This window comes from Rhinolophus sinicus, chromosome 2 (genome assembly GCF_057876585.1).
Source record: "Rhinolophus sinicus isolate RSI-liver-muscle chromosome 2, RSI-T2T, whole genome shotgun sequence".
NCBI lineage: Eukaryota > Metazoa > Chordata > Mammalia > Chiroptera > Rhinolophidae > Rhinolophus > Rhinolophus sinicus.
The window spans coordinates 25,547,629-25,562,154 of NC_142502.1; the positions used below are offsets into that span (position 1 = coordinate 25,547,629).

The following is a 14,526-nucleotide window of genomic DNA, read 5'->3' on the forward strand; positions in this document are numbered from 1 at the left end:
ACATATTTCATTAAAATAGGCAGAAGGAAGAGCTTATGTGTGAAGACTTGTAAGCAAGAGGACATTTTGTGTCTTCCTCCACTGTTGTGTGTTTTTTTTATCATTCGAAACGATCACTTTCTAATATACTACATATTTTACTCAGTAATTTTCTGTTTTCCCTAGTAGAAAGCAGGGATTTTTGTTTTGTCCGTTCTTCTGTGTTCTCAGCACCTGGCATGTATTAAGCACTCAATGAATATTTGTTGGATGAATAAAGGAATGAGTGATCTGTTTGGGAATCTGAAAGTAGTTCAGGCTGAATGATGCATAGAGGCCTAGTTGAGTAATGGTGGGAACTGACGCCGGAAAGTGTAGCAGAGTCAGCTCATCACAGGGTTTGTAAACTGTTAAGACATTTAGACGAAATCCTGAGGGCAATGGGATTCTAAGCAGGCACGTATGGGTCCCATTTGAATTGCAGGAAGCTTATTCTGGCTGTACAGTGGAGGAAGGGTTGGAGCCAGGCCAGGTTGAGGACAGACAAGATGAAGTTGGTACCTGCACTAGCGGTGGGGCTGGGATGTACTGGTGTTTCATAGGGAATGACCAGAGTGCCCTCCCTGACAGAGAGGTGGCTCTGCTCTTATAGATACATCTGGCTTTCATAGTGGCTCAAAGAGCAATATCAGCAAAAGGCAGATTGAAAAGAGAAGAAAATCATCAGAAATGCTCATGGAGATCTGAACAGAAGAGGAGATGATACCACTTGACTATCCGTTGACATCCTGGTGCTGTTCTGGAATCCCCTATTGGGTACCACCCCATCTGTCTATCTTTAAGAAGCATCATTTCAGCAATTTCACATTATCCCAACCACAATGTGTTCTAGTGTCCAGGCTCTTCAGACTTGTAATTTTAAGCATAATCTTCATCTTAAAGTTGAAAGAGTAAACATCCACTTTTGTGGAAACAAAACCTATTAGCATTTTAATTTGGAAAAAATAAAACCCTTCAAGTCCCTACAACAAAACCTCTATTTCTCTTTTGTACCTGAATTATCAAGTACTATTCATCCTAAGAACAAAACAATCCCTTTGTCCCTGAATAACGACACATCTGGCATTTAATAAACCACCAACACAGGTTTTCAAATTAAATCAAGAGTCTGTTTGTCAAAGAGAATCTGGCAGTGCAGATTTGCTATTATACAAGGCAGATTTAAACTGTTGGGCTTTTTTCCTATTTATGAGACACTTTCTTTGATTAAAATATTCAGGATGATGTTGATAAACTGAGTCTGGTGTACAACAACAATCAGAGTTAATTACATCTTTTAAACCAGCGGACACAGGAAGAAAAACAACAACAGAAACATAGTCTGTGTTTTCATATTTAATTGCTCATGAAACAGAGAAGCAATACTTCAGGAGATAATGAAGTGGCTGAGTTCTTCCCTAACAAGCCAAGTGGTCTCCTTGGTAACGCTGCAATAGCCCTAGCCCTGGAGGTCTCAGAGGAACTGAAGCTCCTTGAGTATTAAACGAGACCTTGGCCCTTGAAGAAACTACAGCACCTGCCATGTTTACTGCCTGTTGGAAGATCGCTGTCTTTTGTTTGATCTACATCTGCCCAAGTCACTGCTCTGAGAGCAAGAAGCCTGCACATCAGTTGTTGTCCAAGGCGGAGGCCTGTGTTCAGATCAGGGCCATGGACGTGTCACATGCCAGCCACCTCACCATGAACAGCAAAAGTTTATACAACAGAAAATCAAATTTGAGCTTCCCTTCTACAATTTTCACGCTACTTGCCAAAACACCTTTGCTACTGCAATCGTGAGGTTATGTATAATCTCTGCAGCTTCTTGTTTGAGGAGAAGTCATAGAACCATGTGGAAGGACCATTTCTCCAGGTTCTGTCAAATTCATATTTATGGTTCAGAGTCATTAAGAGTAAAAAGTCGTGAAAAATGCTGAGCTCCTCTAAATGCTTGTGATAAGTGACTAAGAAAAATGATTATAAACTTTTGCAAGACAGTATAAAATGTAATAAATATAATGTTTCATGAAACAATTATTATTTTATTCATTAGGTTGCTCTGTCACCAGTTAATATATAGTTGGACTCTATCAAGAGGAATTAAATTTTACATTGAACTGAATGAAAGTGATTCCTTTTGCAATTATAATAATCAGTACCGTATCTGATTTAATGCTGACTTTACCCAATTGCTGATCCCACGTGTGTGTGTGGAGGGGTTGCAGGGAGGGACACAAGATCCATTTTGGGTTCTAGCTTTCACATGCTCCTTTCCCTGTCAGTCCACCACGGACACCTGGAGTGCTTCCAGTCTGATTTGAGAGGTGCCAGGTGGAAGTGCCTTTATCGCCTTCATGTTGAACTTGGGTTGGCAATTCAGCTATGTAGTGAGTCCGGCCCAGACAACAGACAATGGGGGAGAGCCCTCTGACCTGGCCTTCACTCCGGTTGCTCTGGCTCTCTCTTTATCTCAGAGCAGAAGCACAGGCTGAGTGTTATGCAATGATCTTATTTATTAGAACTAAAAGAGCACAGCCAACAAAAGGCGGGAGAGGAAGCCCTCTTCCATTTTATCTCACTTGTAGTAAGTCTGGATTGTAGCAGTCACGCACAGGGTGTTCTCAAAGCTGCATAATTCCAGGCATATCCTTGCTATTGTATTCTCATTAACCAAGTGTGTGTGCATTTATAATTTTTGTATTTACATATACACAATTTTTTTTGTATATATATATATATATATACATATATAAATACTTATACTTACAGTATACTATGTAACATATAGTATGTATTATACATATATATGTATATATTTTCACTCATAACCATGGTTCTTAGTACTTTCTGATTCTATAACTCATTTTAAAATATGAGTGTAAGTTATGGATCCTCTCCGTAGAAAAATGTGCATAGGTACATCCTCTTAAAATCTGCTTATAGTTTCCTGAAAGCTCATTCTTGTCTCACCAGCAGGCCCTCGGTAAGGTAAAAAGTGACATTTCCAAAGATTTTTAAATATCATGTGTTATTAATGGTCTCACTCAACTTATATATTATGTCACATGATTTTTTTTTTTTTTCCTGGAAATGGAAAACCTGAAGAGTTTTACCATCTACAACTTGCTGCAGGGTGAAGATTTCCTGACCCCAGTCACATTCTGTACAGCTATTCTACAGTTTCTACAAAAGAGAGGATATACATTTCATCATCGTATGCCCAAGACACTGATCCAAGAGCAGGGGCCGTTCATGGCGGGACTGTGCTAAGTCCATAGGGACCATCCATTTTCAGTCATTCTGGAGTTCCGGGTTTTAATCCCCAAAGCACACTGGCTAGTGCCATCAGCTCTGCTACCCACAATGTTATACTTCAAGGCTCACTTTTCACCATTCTTCATCCATGAGGTTTGTTTTTTTCTTCTTCTCCCCAAATCATTTGCAGAATCAATTTCTCTCTTCCCATCCCATTTTGTTTGTCGTGTATTTAGCGAAGTCTCTCCCACTTTATGCCACTTGTCTTTAATCCTCTTGTCTCCCTCCCTCCCTGCAGTAGGAGGACCCCTGAGGAGAACTTGTTTCCTGCACACAGGAGGTGATTAATATGAGTTTGAGAGGCAGTAGGTACAGTGCTTAGGGATTTCGGCTCTGGAGACAATGGACTTGAGTTCTAAGCCCAGCTCGGCCATTAATTAGCTATTTATTTTTGGGAAAACCATTTGCATTTCCTAAGTATCAATGTTCATCTTTCTGTAAAGTAGGTATGACAATAGGACCCACCTAACTGGGCTATTGTGAAGATTAAATGATATAATACATAAAAAGCATTTCGCCCAGCATTTGAATCATAGTAAGTGTTGAAAGAAAGTTAGTTATATAATTTGTTGAACTGAATTTTACAGAGAATTTATCTTTTTGGAGTTCCTTCAGATAGTAAACATTGGTATATAGCCAAATATTGGCATTATAAATTGTTTGGACAACATTGAAATTTCATATTATTTTCAAGTCCTCCTAACAATTTTTACTTTTAATATGTAAAGTCCCTATTGGCTGATAAAAGTTTCATCTTTTATCCAGCCAACTCCAGGATATTGGAAGTAACTTGATGATACTGTGTGATACTGGTTTGCCTTCCACACTGTTTCTATAACATAAAGACATAGATCATAGATCTCTAGCTTCTAAGAGATCCTAAGGCCAGTTGAACAGGGGAACTGGTAAAGACAATATCTTAAAAGTGGTTTTGAGTCCTATATCCCCATTTCTCTCTAGTCATTATCAAAAGGATGCTTCTCTTTCCTATCAAAGATCAGGCCAGACAGTTCAGATGCTGGTATATTTACTGCTAGAAAAAACCTTGTAGTAACATCTTTGGATACAAAGAACAACATGGGTATTTACCCTTCAAAGTCTTTTTAAAAAGGTATATCTATTAGGTTGGTGCAAAAGTAATTGAGGTTTTTGTATTTATTTTTAATGTTTTAAACCACAATTACTTTTGCACCAACTTAATATGTGAATATTTTTAGCTAACTCCTCAAACCTTTTTCAAGCTGAGATTAAGTTTTCTTGGATTTTGCCCATTTTGAGCATATGTGTTTGAACATTTGATTGCAGAGATTATATTTTATTCATTTATGCACTTCTAGATCCTAGTCTGTCATCTGATATAATAAATAGTTGTAATAAATAATGTAATAAATAGTTGCTGATTAAAAATATACAAGACTATATGTTACATTGAAAAGGCTGCAGAATTTGGTTATATTGGAATGCTTATTTTAAGAGATTAAAATAGAAACTATTAAAAGTTATTTGTCTTCAAAGGTTTGAGTAGGAATCTATTTTTTGGAGAACATTTTAATATCTAAAGAAGATAGATTGGAGTGTTTTTCTTTTGAGAGTCAATTTTTGTTAATAAGCATTGAGTACTTATTCATTATTGATGAAATTCTACAATTTCTTGTTTTAATGTTTTTAACATCTGGCATATTTCTTTCTTCATGTCTAAATGTGAATTCATTATGTGTTTTATATACACTACATGTCAAAGTACAGTTTTATGACTCTCATTTTTATGTACAAATTAGCCAGTAGCAGTAGATACTCTCTTAAACTCCATTGCTATGATTAATTTGATGATGGGAAATTAGAATTATGTAAGCATTTACATTATTTGGGAATGGATCAAGTAGCGAATCTTGCTGATTGATTTCCTTTGTTTAATAAAAGACAATTGAAAAATTGATAGGAATAGAAAATCTACTTGGGGCTCTTGGTCTAGTCATTCATTTTTTTTTCCCTAGTCAAATGTCTATGTTTTTCTCAAGCAATAAATTTAGCTTCTGAGATAGGGTAGAAAGTTTACTTTTAGTTTTTATTTATCTTTGTTTAGTTTTTAGTTCATCACCAAAAGACTTTCTCAGTTCTGTCATCATGTCCCCTTATATGGTCATATCTATCTCAGCTTTGGGTGTTGGCTGACAGTCCAAGAAAGCCCAGTGCTGAAGTACATACCCATAGAGCCATTAACCTTGGAGCACCATTTCCTACCTATGCCAAAAGCTAATCAACTGGATGGAGAAAGGCTTTTAAAAATTTTCCAAGTGAGCTTTCTTGGAAATCAATGTATCCGCAAGCTGCAAGATCTTGTATAATACAACTGTTTTATGGGGATCTATCAGGAATTGTTTCAGCATTGAATTTTTTCAAAAGATCTACTAAAACTGAGGTCATTAATTCCTTTGTATGCAGTGATTTTGTGAATAACAACCAAAGGTCTCCAAAGAATCAACGTTGAAAATTCGGAGAGTAATTCATTTATGATATCTGAAACAATAGCATAGGTAAAAGTTCTCCAGGTCAACCTACTCATGTTGCTGAACTATTTTATAACAATGAAGTATGCTATTGTCTTTGATAACATAGCTCTGACTCAGAGACAATACATTCAGAAATGGCCCTATAGACATAAGCCTGAATTAGGATTGCATCTGGCAACTATCATTTATAGAAACGCTACAAGGACTGGCTTCAACTAGCCATTATATATGAGCTAGTTTCCAGGGAAACAGATGTCCTCAGACCACCAGAGAGTAGGCTCAGAGAGCATGCTTGACTTCAAACAGTTTCAAACCTGTGCTGGAGCAAATTGAATTCCTTGGATAGCCTTGTAAACCAATTAAATCTTTCTTCGGGGATATCCTGGACCTATTTCAAACTGATGCTCTTTGGCTGTGGTCGTCATGGAGGGTGACCCTGAATGAAGTTGTCTCCAAGGGTGAGATTCAGGCTCCAGCACTGGGCCTAAGGCAGTTGGCTGTACAGTGTCTGGCTCAGTGTTCAGCTCTCTTACCTGATATAGGTTGGCGAGGTGGTGGTTAGTTTTGATCAGAAATGGCTGGTTCACCCCTGGATGGTCAACATCATGAGCTGCTGCAGCCAGCAGTCCAAGCATGATGTCCAGAGGTGTGAGGAAGCTGGCGAGCTGTTAAATAAATAATCAAATTGGGAGATTGATGGGTGTGTTTTCACAAATAGGTTAGCATTTGTTTTGGCTAAATCAAATGGAATGAATCATCACAATATGTGTGGTTCAGGCCTTTCATCTAGACCTTTACCCCCTGAAGCAGTGAATGAGGTGATAGTCACATGGAATCACAAGGAAAGAGAAAAAACTGGGAAGTAATCAAGTGAGTCAAAGTGTGTAGGTCATTCGGGTAGCCTCCCCTTCCTACTGCCACTGTTTCCTTTTGTTGTTGTGGGGTTGTTGCCTCTCAGCAATACTGCTCTACGCTGGGTAGGGAGAAGGCAGAGCCTGAAATGAGCCTTGCTCCTAGAGAAAGTTGTAAATGAAGGAAAAAGTTGAAACTGAAGTGGATGGACACATTTAAAAAATCATTTGTGTATTTCAAGCACTTACTGTATTGTTGCCACTTCAACAATAGTGGCTGCATTCAAGTGTGGGCTGAATTGTAACATTTGCATATTTCTTCAATGTGTAGTCATAGTAGGGGAATGTGTGAGAGAATTGGTCTTTTTTTTTTTTTTTTTTTTTTTTGGTTAGCTGGGAAAATAAGGAGAGTAATGGGAATCCGGTACTAAGTTTAAATATACAACTGTGTGATATATTACAATTTTCAGACTACTTAGAAGTTATAAAACAAAACCAGTAATGTCTTTAAACTATTTTATATGGATGAGGCATCTACCCAGTTTTGTCTTGAGAATGCCTGTCTGGCATCTGTATAGTCAGTGGTTGATGGCAAAACTAATTGAACTAAACAGAGTCTTGGACTGGGATGTTATTTTCCAAAACCCTTAAGAAAACTCATCTTATATGTTATTTATACCAACTAACTTTTATATGGCTAAGAAATGACTCGATTTTGAGTAATGAGCATGATGACTATGTTTTTAATTTTGGATTGGTTTATCACATCAAAGCAAGCTTGAGCCTTGAGGAGTTTTGATTCTGTCAATGAAAAACTATGAGGTGGGAGACTTTTCCCAGAAAAGTTCAGTGGTGGTACCATGTGTGACAGAGGTCCAAGGCAAACAGCTAGATCCTGAGACTGTGAAGATATCTTCGATGCAAATTGTTGTAGAGAGCATTGTTTTTGTCTTAATGCAACCTTGAAAACTACACAAATTATGAAAGGAAGCCTCAGAAAGTCTACATTCTCTTTTATGAGTGCTGTATGATTTTCAGAGTTGATACTGGAACTTCAATAGAAACAATTTGTGTTCACATTGTGAATGAGCTCTAACGCAGTTTTTCTGGTATGTTGGGTGGTTTGGGATGAGAAGGTGGTTAGCTGGCCTTTCCAGATGGTTGAGGAGGCACCGGGTCTTGTCTTACCTTTGGCTCCTTCAGGTAGCAGTGCATGGCCTGGGTGACATCAGCCGCGTGGACGGCATTGTGATATGGGTTCTGGCTGTGGTAGTCTTCTTGAACCATGACTGGGAGGTAAAGAGATAACTCAGTCAGCTAATACCAAAACAGGAAGGGCATACTAGCTCAGACTTATGAGGGTTCCTTTTGCTTAAAAATATCAGTGTCTCCAAAATGTGCAGCCTGGGGATTCTTTAAAAAATGAACGTGGTTTATAAGGCCTGGCAGTTCTCCTGATCTGTTTCTGGTGGAGAGGAGGGGGAGGGCAGATGGGAGAAAGGCTAGAAGGATTCGTGAGGCCCTGGGGAACCCTCACCACTCTCATAAATCACTCCTGTCTGGCATTCATGAAGGCTTTCATTCATAGGAGAAAATAAATATGTAGGAAAAGGACAACTTTATTTCACACTATAGTTTAATTATTTAAGTTTGCTATCATTTATGAATAATATGCCATAAAAGAGTCCTAGTAGCATCAGACTTCTGATATCCAAAGATGGATTTATCACTTGAATAACAAATACTGACCAAAGCAAATCTGGGACTACTTCAGGCAGAAGTTCAAGGTACTGGGCTGATCCAGCTGAGGACTCCTTGGTTTTATTTCTACCTTATTCACATTAACTGATCATCTTTCATGCCTTTCCAATCTGAGGATCAGAGTGCTCTTGGAACCAAACATAGACATAAGCAAGGCAACTTTGGTTTACTGTTTACAGAAGCCACAGCCTGCTTCAGCTAGTAACCAAGGCAATGCTTAGGATGCAATATAATCAGAGTGTAGAGAATGTCCAGATGTGCAAGTAGGGCCACATTTTCTCAGCCCATGCTATGAATTTGGCTCTGGGTTCTGGTGTTGTTTCTGTTTTCAAATCTTTACATTCTTCACAGTACACTGGCTGCAAACACATGTCCAAAGTATCGGTATTCGTCCCCTTTAGATAAATCAAAATTATTTGGTCTTATTCATGGTCATTACTTTGCTCAAGATATCTAAATTCAATTAGCTGGAGGTTATCTATATTTCTGAAAATGAGCCACATCATGGTTTGTTTCAAAAATTTCCGTTGTGCCACGGATACCTTTCATTCAGCAGGTTTATTTTACAATTATATTTAAACTCTGGCTCTTATTTGTATTGGGCAAGTTACTTCACTACAAGTTTCCTTCTCTATAAAATGGGGATAACAATAGCCCCGATCTCAAAGGGCTACTGGAAGGATTAAATGTGCTAATAGATGCAAGCCCTTAAAAGAGTTCCCAGCATATTTAAGCACCATATAAGCCTGGTTGTTCCTGCTGCTAATTTTGCTATCATTGTCGCTGTTACTATTTTACTCTTGATGGCATCAAGTCAGCTTTCCAATTCAAAGCACAGCCATGGGGTAAGTCAAAGACACCAAAAACATGCTGAAGTTATTTTGTGATTAAAAGTGTGTCCTGGATCATTCACTGGCAGATAAATAAGAATGAACATAAAGCCAAATGAGAACTGGGGCTGCCTTTGATAGAGAGTAATGGTGGTGTTGAGTGGAAAGATGGCGGCCTTTCAAGTCAGAGAGATCTGGGCTTAGATTGAGGCTCTGCCAATTATAAGTTGTTGACCTTGAGCAAACTATGAAACCTCTTTGCACCTCTCCATAACTGAGGGCTGAATGGTGGTGATAATGCCAACTTGCCCACTGGTGGTGATAATGCAGGGTTATTGAAATGGTGAGAAATAGCATAACAACCTCATCCTGCATGCAGTGGGTACTGCATAAGTGGTAGTTCTTATTATTTAAAAAAAAAAAAAAATTATTGAAGATTTTCAACAACTCATGTCCAGAGTGGAATGATTTGAGGCACACCTTTCTGGGGTTTTGTTGATATGTGAGCATATAAGTAACACGTTCTTGATGGTTCTTTTGTATATATCCTTTACCAGCTGCAAACCTAACTAATCAAGTAAAGATTTTTTTCAGTGATTGAAATGGGTAAACCATATTTTAAAATTAAGATGAGATAATTTAAGACTAATTTGTGGTCTTCATCTACCATGTTATGGTTCTTGCCACTTTATAGTAAATAATATTATGGACTTCCATTATTCTTGGGAAGGAGATAGGAATATGAAAAAAAAAGACTTACCTAAAAACCTGTGTAAGGTCACCATATCTAACTTGAAATGGTGAATGAGTCCATGGGTGTTGAAGAGGTGGCACAGCAGTGTTACCAGGCTATTTCCTATAGGAAAACAGTCACCAAAACAGTTTAAACAAACTCATTTTTATCACCATTAAAATATCCAGATTGACAATAGGATCCAAAGTTTCTGTGAAAGTTTTCCGATAAGACCATTTCTTTTCCCCTTTAGATTTGAAATTATTCAAGTATAAAGGACACTATTACAAGGTTTTCTCCTACTGTACAAATAAAATTAGCTCAGATCTTCTCCCTATACCAAAGACAATGAAAATGTTAAGAGTTATAAGGAGTCTGTTTGCCGTGTGTGTGTGTGTGTGTGTGTGTGTGTGTGTGTATGTGTGTGTGTGTGTAGGTGTGTGTGTTTGTATGGATATTTTTTAAAGACACAATTTGTTGGTCACTTGAAATGTCTTTTAAGTTGCTTCCAATTGGTTCTTATATTTACACGGGTATCTAAGCCACCATATTCCTTAATAGTCATAGTCTTTACTTCCTATGGAAAAATCACCCACAATGAGATTTGACTATGACTTATTTTATAACTCAAGCCAGCAGGGATGCAAAATTGAAGCTACAATAACTTGTAAGCATTCAAAGAATAATGATTTTGAATTTTAAAAACATTATAGTTTATAAAAGGCTCTGAAATGGCCCAAGAAGATGACTGGATGTCTTAAATGGAAAGTGAGGTGGTGGCTAAGCACACTCTTGCAGGGCACCTGATTCTATGTGTTTCTGCATATTTCACTGTTTGAGCTACTTCACAACAAGTTGTAGACAATGGATAGCAGTGCAAGTGATTCTCGCCCATATACATGCAAATGGATTAGTCAGGTGGGAATACAATTGATTGCCCCCTCCCAGTTTTGCAGCTACTTATAAATTTATTTTTGCATTTCCAACTGCGTGTGTGTATGTGGCTCTTTGAATTCTCCTTTGAACTAGTTGTAGCATTTTCCTGAATCTCTAATTAATTGATTAAATAACATCTTTGACGTGCTCTTTTCATGTTTTTACAAAGATTCTGATTATACTCTCTTTTAACAAATTCTTTTGTTCACAGTTAATTTCATTCACAGTACCCATTTCTCAGTTGAGTTGAGCAAAGGGAAATACACGATTACAGGATCCATCCCTACATGGTCTAGTTAGCTTTCCACAGTGTAAAGCTCAGTTTCATGGTCTTAGACTATATCTCTTTCCACTGCATGTTGTTTGCCCAGTAACAGAATGGTGGGAACCCATCTATAACGACTTAAAGCACGAGCTGGTGAGATGGTGGGACGTACAAAGGTTAGCATTAAATGTGATGTCTTTCATTGGCTCCCTAAGCTTATCAGCATTTGTTTAATGGGCAGATGAAAATATAATAGTCTTTCATTATTCTCTTAAAAGAAGCCTATAAGGCAGAAAAATTTAAAAAGTGAAACCAATGAGAATATCTACTTTTCCCTTCAGCTGCAGTTTAAGCTTTTATACTCTTATCTTCAGCAATTGTTTTCTGCTGATGATGCCAAACATATCTGAACAATACTTACAATAGGGCAGGTTTGACTCACTTACTGAAAATGCACAGACACCTGGCCTGTAAGAGTCAGGACTGATCAGATGAGCTTTTGTGTTTCTAAATTTCATCGACTAACAATGAACTTCCTCCTTTTGGATGTGGCCAAAGTATTCTGCAAGGACAGAATCTAATCTGTGCTTCCCAAATTCCCTTGGGATCATCAAGGCCAGAAGGAAATGTTTTAAGATTCTAAGGTCAAATTCAATCCTTATTCTGGATCTGAACTAATTTTCCCTTGCTGTCGCCCTTCTTCAGTGGCTGGACATGTATGAAAGTGAGGAAAGAAAGAAAAAGGAGTAACACTGTTTAAAAATAAATTTTGTTTTCATGAAATTCATCCTATGTTACGGTGTATATTTTAGTGAGAATTCTTTTGGTGACTTACCATTTGTCAAGCGATCAAACAAGAAAATGTCAAAATCCCACATTCCCACTTTGGAGAGCATATGCTGAAAAGGCAAACAAAAAACAGCACTCAATTGAATCATACCAGAGACTCGAACATTTACTTTGAGACAGTGAATTCAACAATTAAAAAGTCGAAAATAGTAGCATATGACTAACTATGTACAACTGGTTTGTAGTGAAACAAATATTTTACTCTACTTGGTGATAAAAAAGTGTTAAATGGAAAGACTCAGGAATCAGACTTCCTGGGCTAAGGGCGGCCACGTTTCTTACTGGCTGTGGTAACTTGAGCAAGTTCCTTAACCACTCTGCACCTCAGTTTTATAATTTGAAAAAAGCGGCTGATCTGATTACCTCAGAAGGTTGTTGTGAAGATTAAATAAGGTAATATATATATATATATATATATATATATATATATATATATATATATAATATAAGTGCTTAAAACCATGCTTGTACATACATAGTAAGCACACACGTTAGATGTCTGTTAAAATTGTAGTTCAGAAAAGTCTCTACATCACAAAGTACTACTCACTTAAGGGAGAAGGTTTACAACAAATTTTTTAAAAAATGAAGTCAAAATGATTGCCAAGCACATTACTCTGCTCAATGTGGACACATTATGAAATTAACCACTGTAACAGGAAACTGAAGAGTGAGCAATTGAAAATATTCAGAAATTTAAAGTCCTACTGTCCAACATAGTCTAATTATCCTATTTTTCTTTTTTAAAATACCCCATGCCTCCACTCAGAGTCCGTTCTCCTTCCAGCACCATGTATTTGACCCCTTTTAGTCTCTTCTGCCATCCCTGCTCCCCCTTACCCTCTGGTAACCACTAAACTGTCCTCTGTGTCTATATTAAGTTTTTGTTTCTTTGTTTGTTTGCCTTGTTCCTTTGTTACTTTCAGTTTTATATCCCACATGTGAGTGAAGTCGTACGGTTCTCAACTTTTTCTGTCTGACTTATTTAGCTTAGCATAATAATCTCAGGATCCATCCATGTTGTTGCCAATGGTGGTATTTCATCTTTTCTTGTGGCAGAGTATGTAGATGATGTATTATAGAAATGTATACTTGAAATCGCTGTAATTTTACTAACCACTGTCACTCCAATAAATTTAATTAAAAAAAAAAAAAGCATGAGGGCGTTCCTTGAAAAAAAATACCCCATGTCTAGAGTTAGACACAAAGTTCCAGTTGCTGATTCCATCCTCACTATAGCTCCTGCAATTGGGCCTTCCTCTCCTCTCACAGCCACTGCTTCTGGTGAGGACCAGCTCACTCTCCTCTACTGCCCCTGAATGGCTTCTTTGTGTCTTATGACAAAATCCAAAGGCCTCGTCATGGCACACAAAGACTTTCACAACAGAAAAATGGAGGGGTAAGAGGTTATTCGTGAGGTCTAGACTGAGTGAGCTTTTTATGAAGTCATACAAATCTAAAGGCAGAGCCAGAATTGATTTCTGATAACCTGAATTCTGGCCTGCTGTTCTTTCTATATCTCAATATTGCCTTTCTTGAGAGGTCGCTGCTTAGAGGGGAGGCACCACTGGAAGTGCTCTGTCACTGATGCTCCAGTGCTAGGAGCTTAGTCTTGCTCTCCTCTAACCAAACAAATGAATAAGCAAACAAACATTTACTTACTCTCAGGCCTTGGGTTGTTAGAAGGAGTGATGTTTTTTTACTTTTGTAGACCTAATATTGGGAGTTAGTTCTTCTGGCATTACTTGCTGCTTATTTTTTAATAGAATATATTAATAGTATATGTTTCTTAATAGTATATAGACAGCATAATATTACTTAGCATGTAAACTATAAGATACTACCTTTAACTTTTGTTTAAACTGAGGCAGTTGATTCCTGAAATTTAAATTCCTTTGGCAGTTTGAGCTAGAGATACCCTGTGAGCTCTTTTTTTAGATTGTCACATGTTAATTTCTACCCTAAGTTGGGCCCATGAATTGCAAAAATAATTGCAAAATTAGTAAAAATTATTTGAATGAATTAAAATTGATAAAAAGTATAATGCACCATATTGATAGCCCAAAGTGGAATTAAGAGTTGGTAATGATTGGGTTAATTTCAGTGAAGCTATTACAATGAGATAAGTCAATAGGTTAAACATTTAGTTATTGTCTCATTAGTAATCAATCAGTCCAAAAGTTTACTTAGTGTTCTGTAAATATGATTTGCACATTTATAAAAATGAAAATAGCTAGGCATGAAAATGTTGAGCATGTCAACATGCTTTACCTCCTGTAATCTCTGCATCACCCATACGAGGTATGTGTTTCTATTAACTTCACTTTATATTTGAGGGGAAAGTCCAGACATGTTGAGTAACTGGCCAGAGTCACAGAGCATCTCAGTGGTAAACGTACAACTCAAACCTGGGTGCTATCAGTGGAGGCACGTGCCCTCCTCCACTGCCTGCTGTGAT

General features: G+C 37.5%; 1 protein-coding gene across 2 annotated transcripts in view; it reads right to left on the bottom strand.

Annotated features, from left to right (window-relative positions):
- PDE7B (phosphodiesterase 7B) overlaps positions 1–14,526 on the bottom strand; it is a 289,479-nt gene that overhangs the window by 25,368 nt on the left and 249,585 nt on the right. For both annotated transcript variants that reach the window (XM_019732772.3, XM_019732774.3), the window contains 4 exons: positions 12,055–12,118; positions 10,046–10,141; positions 7,883–7,983; positions 6,377–6,508 (listed from right to left, as the gene is read on the bottom strand). In XM_019732772.3, coding sequence (XP_019588331.3) covers positions 6,377–6,508; positions 7,883–7,983; positions 10,046–10,141; positions 12,055–12,118 — 393 coding nt within the window. The remainder of the gene's footprint in view (positions 1–6,376; positions 6,509–7,882; positions 7,984–10,045; positions 10,142–12,054; positions 12,119–14,526) is intronic.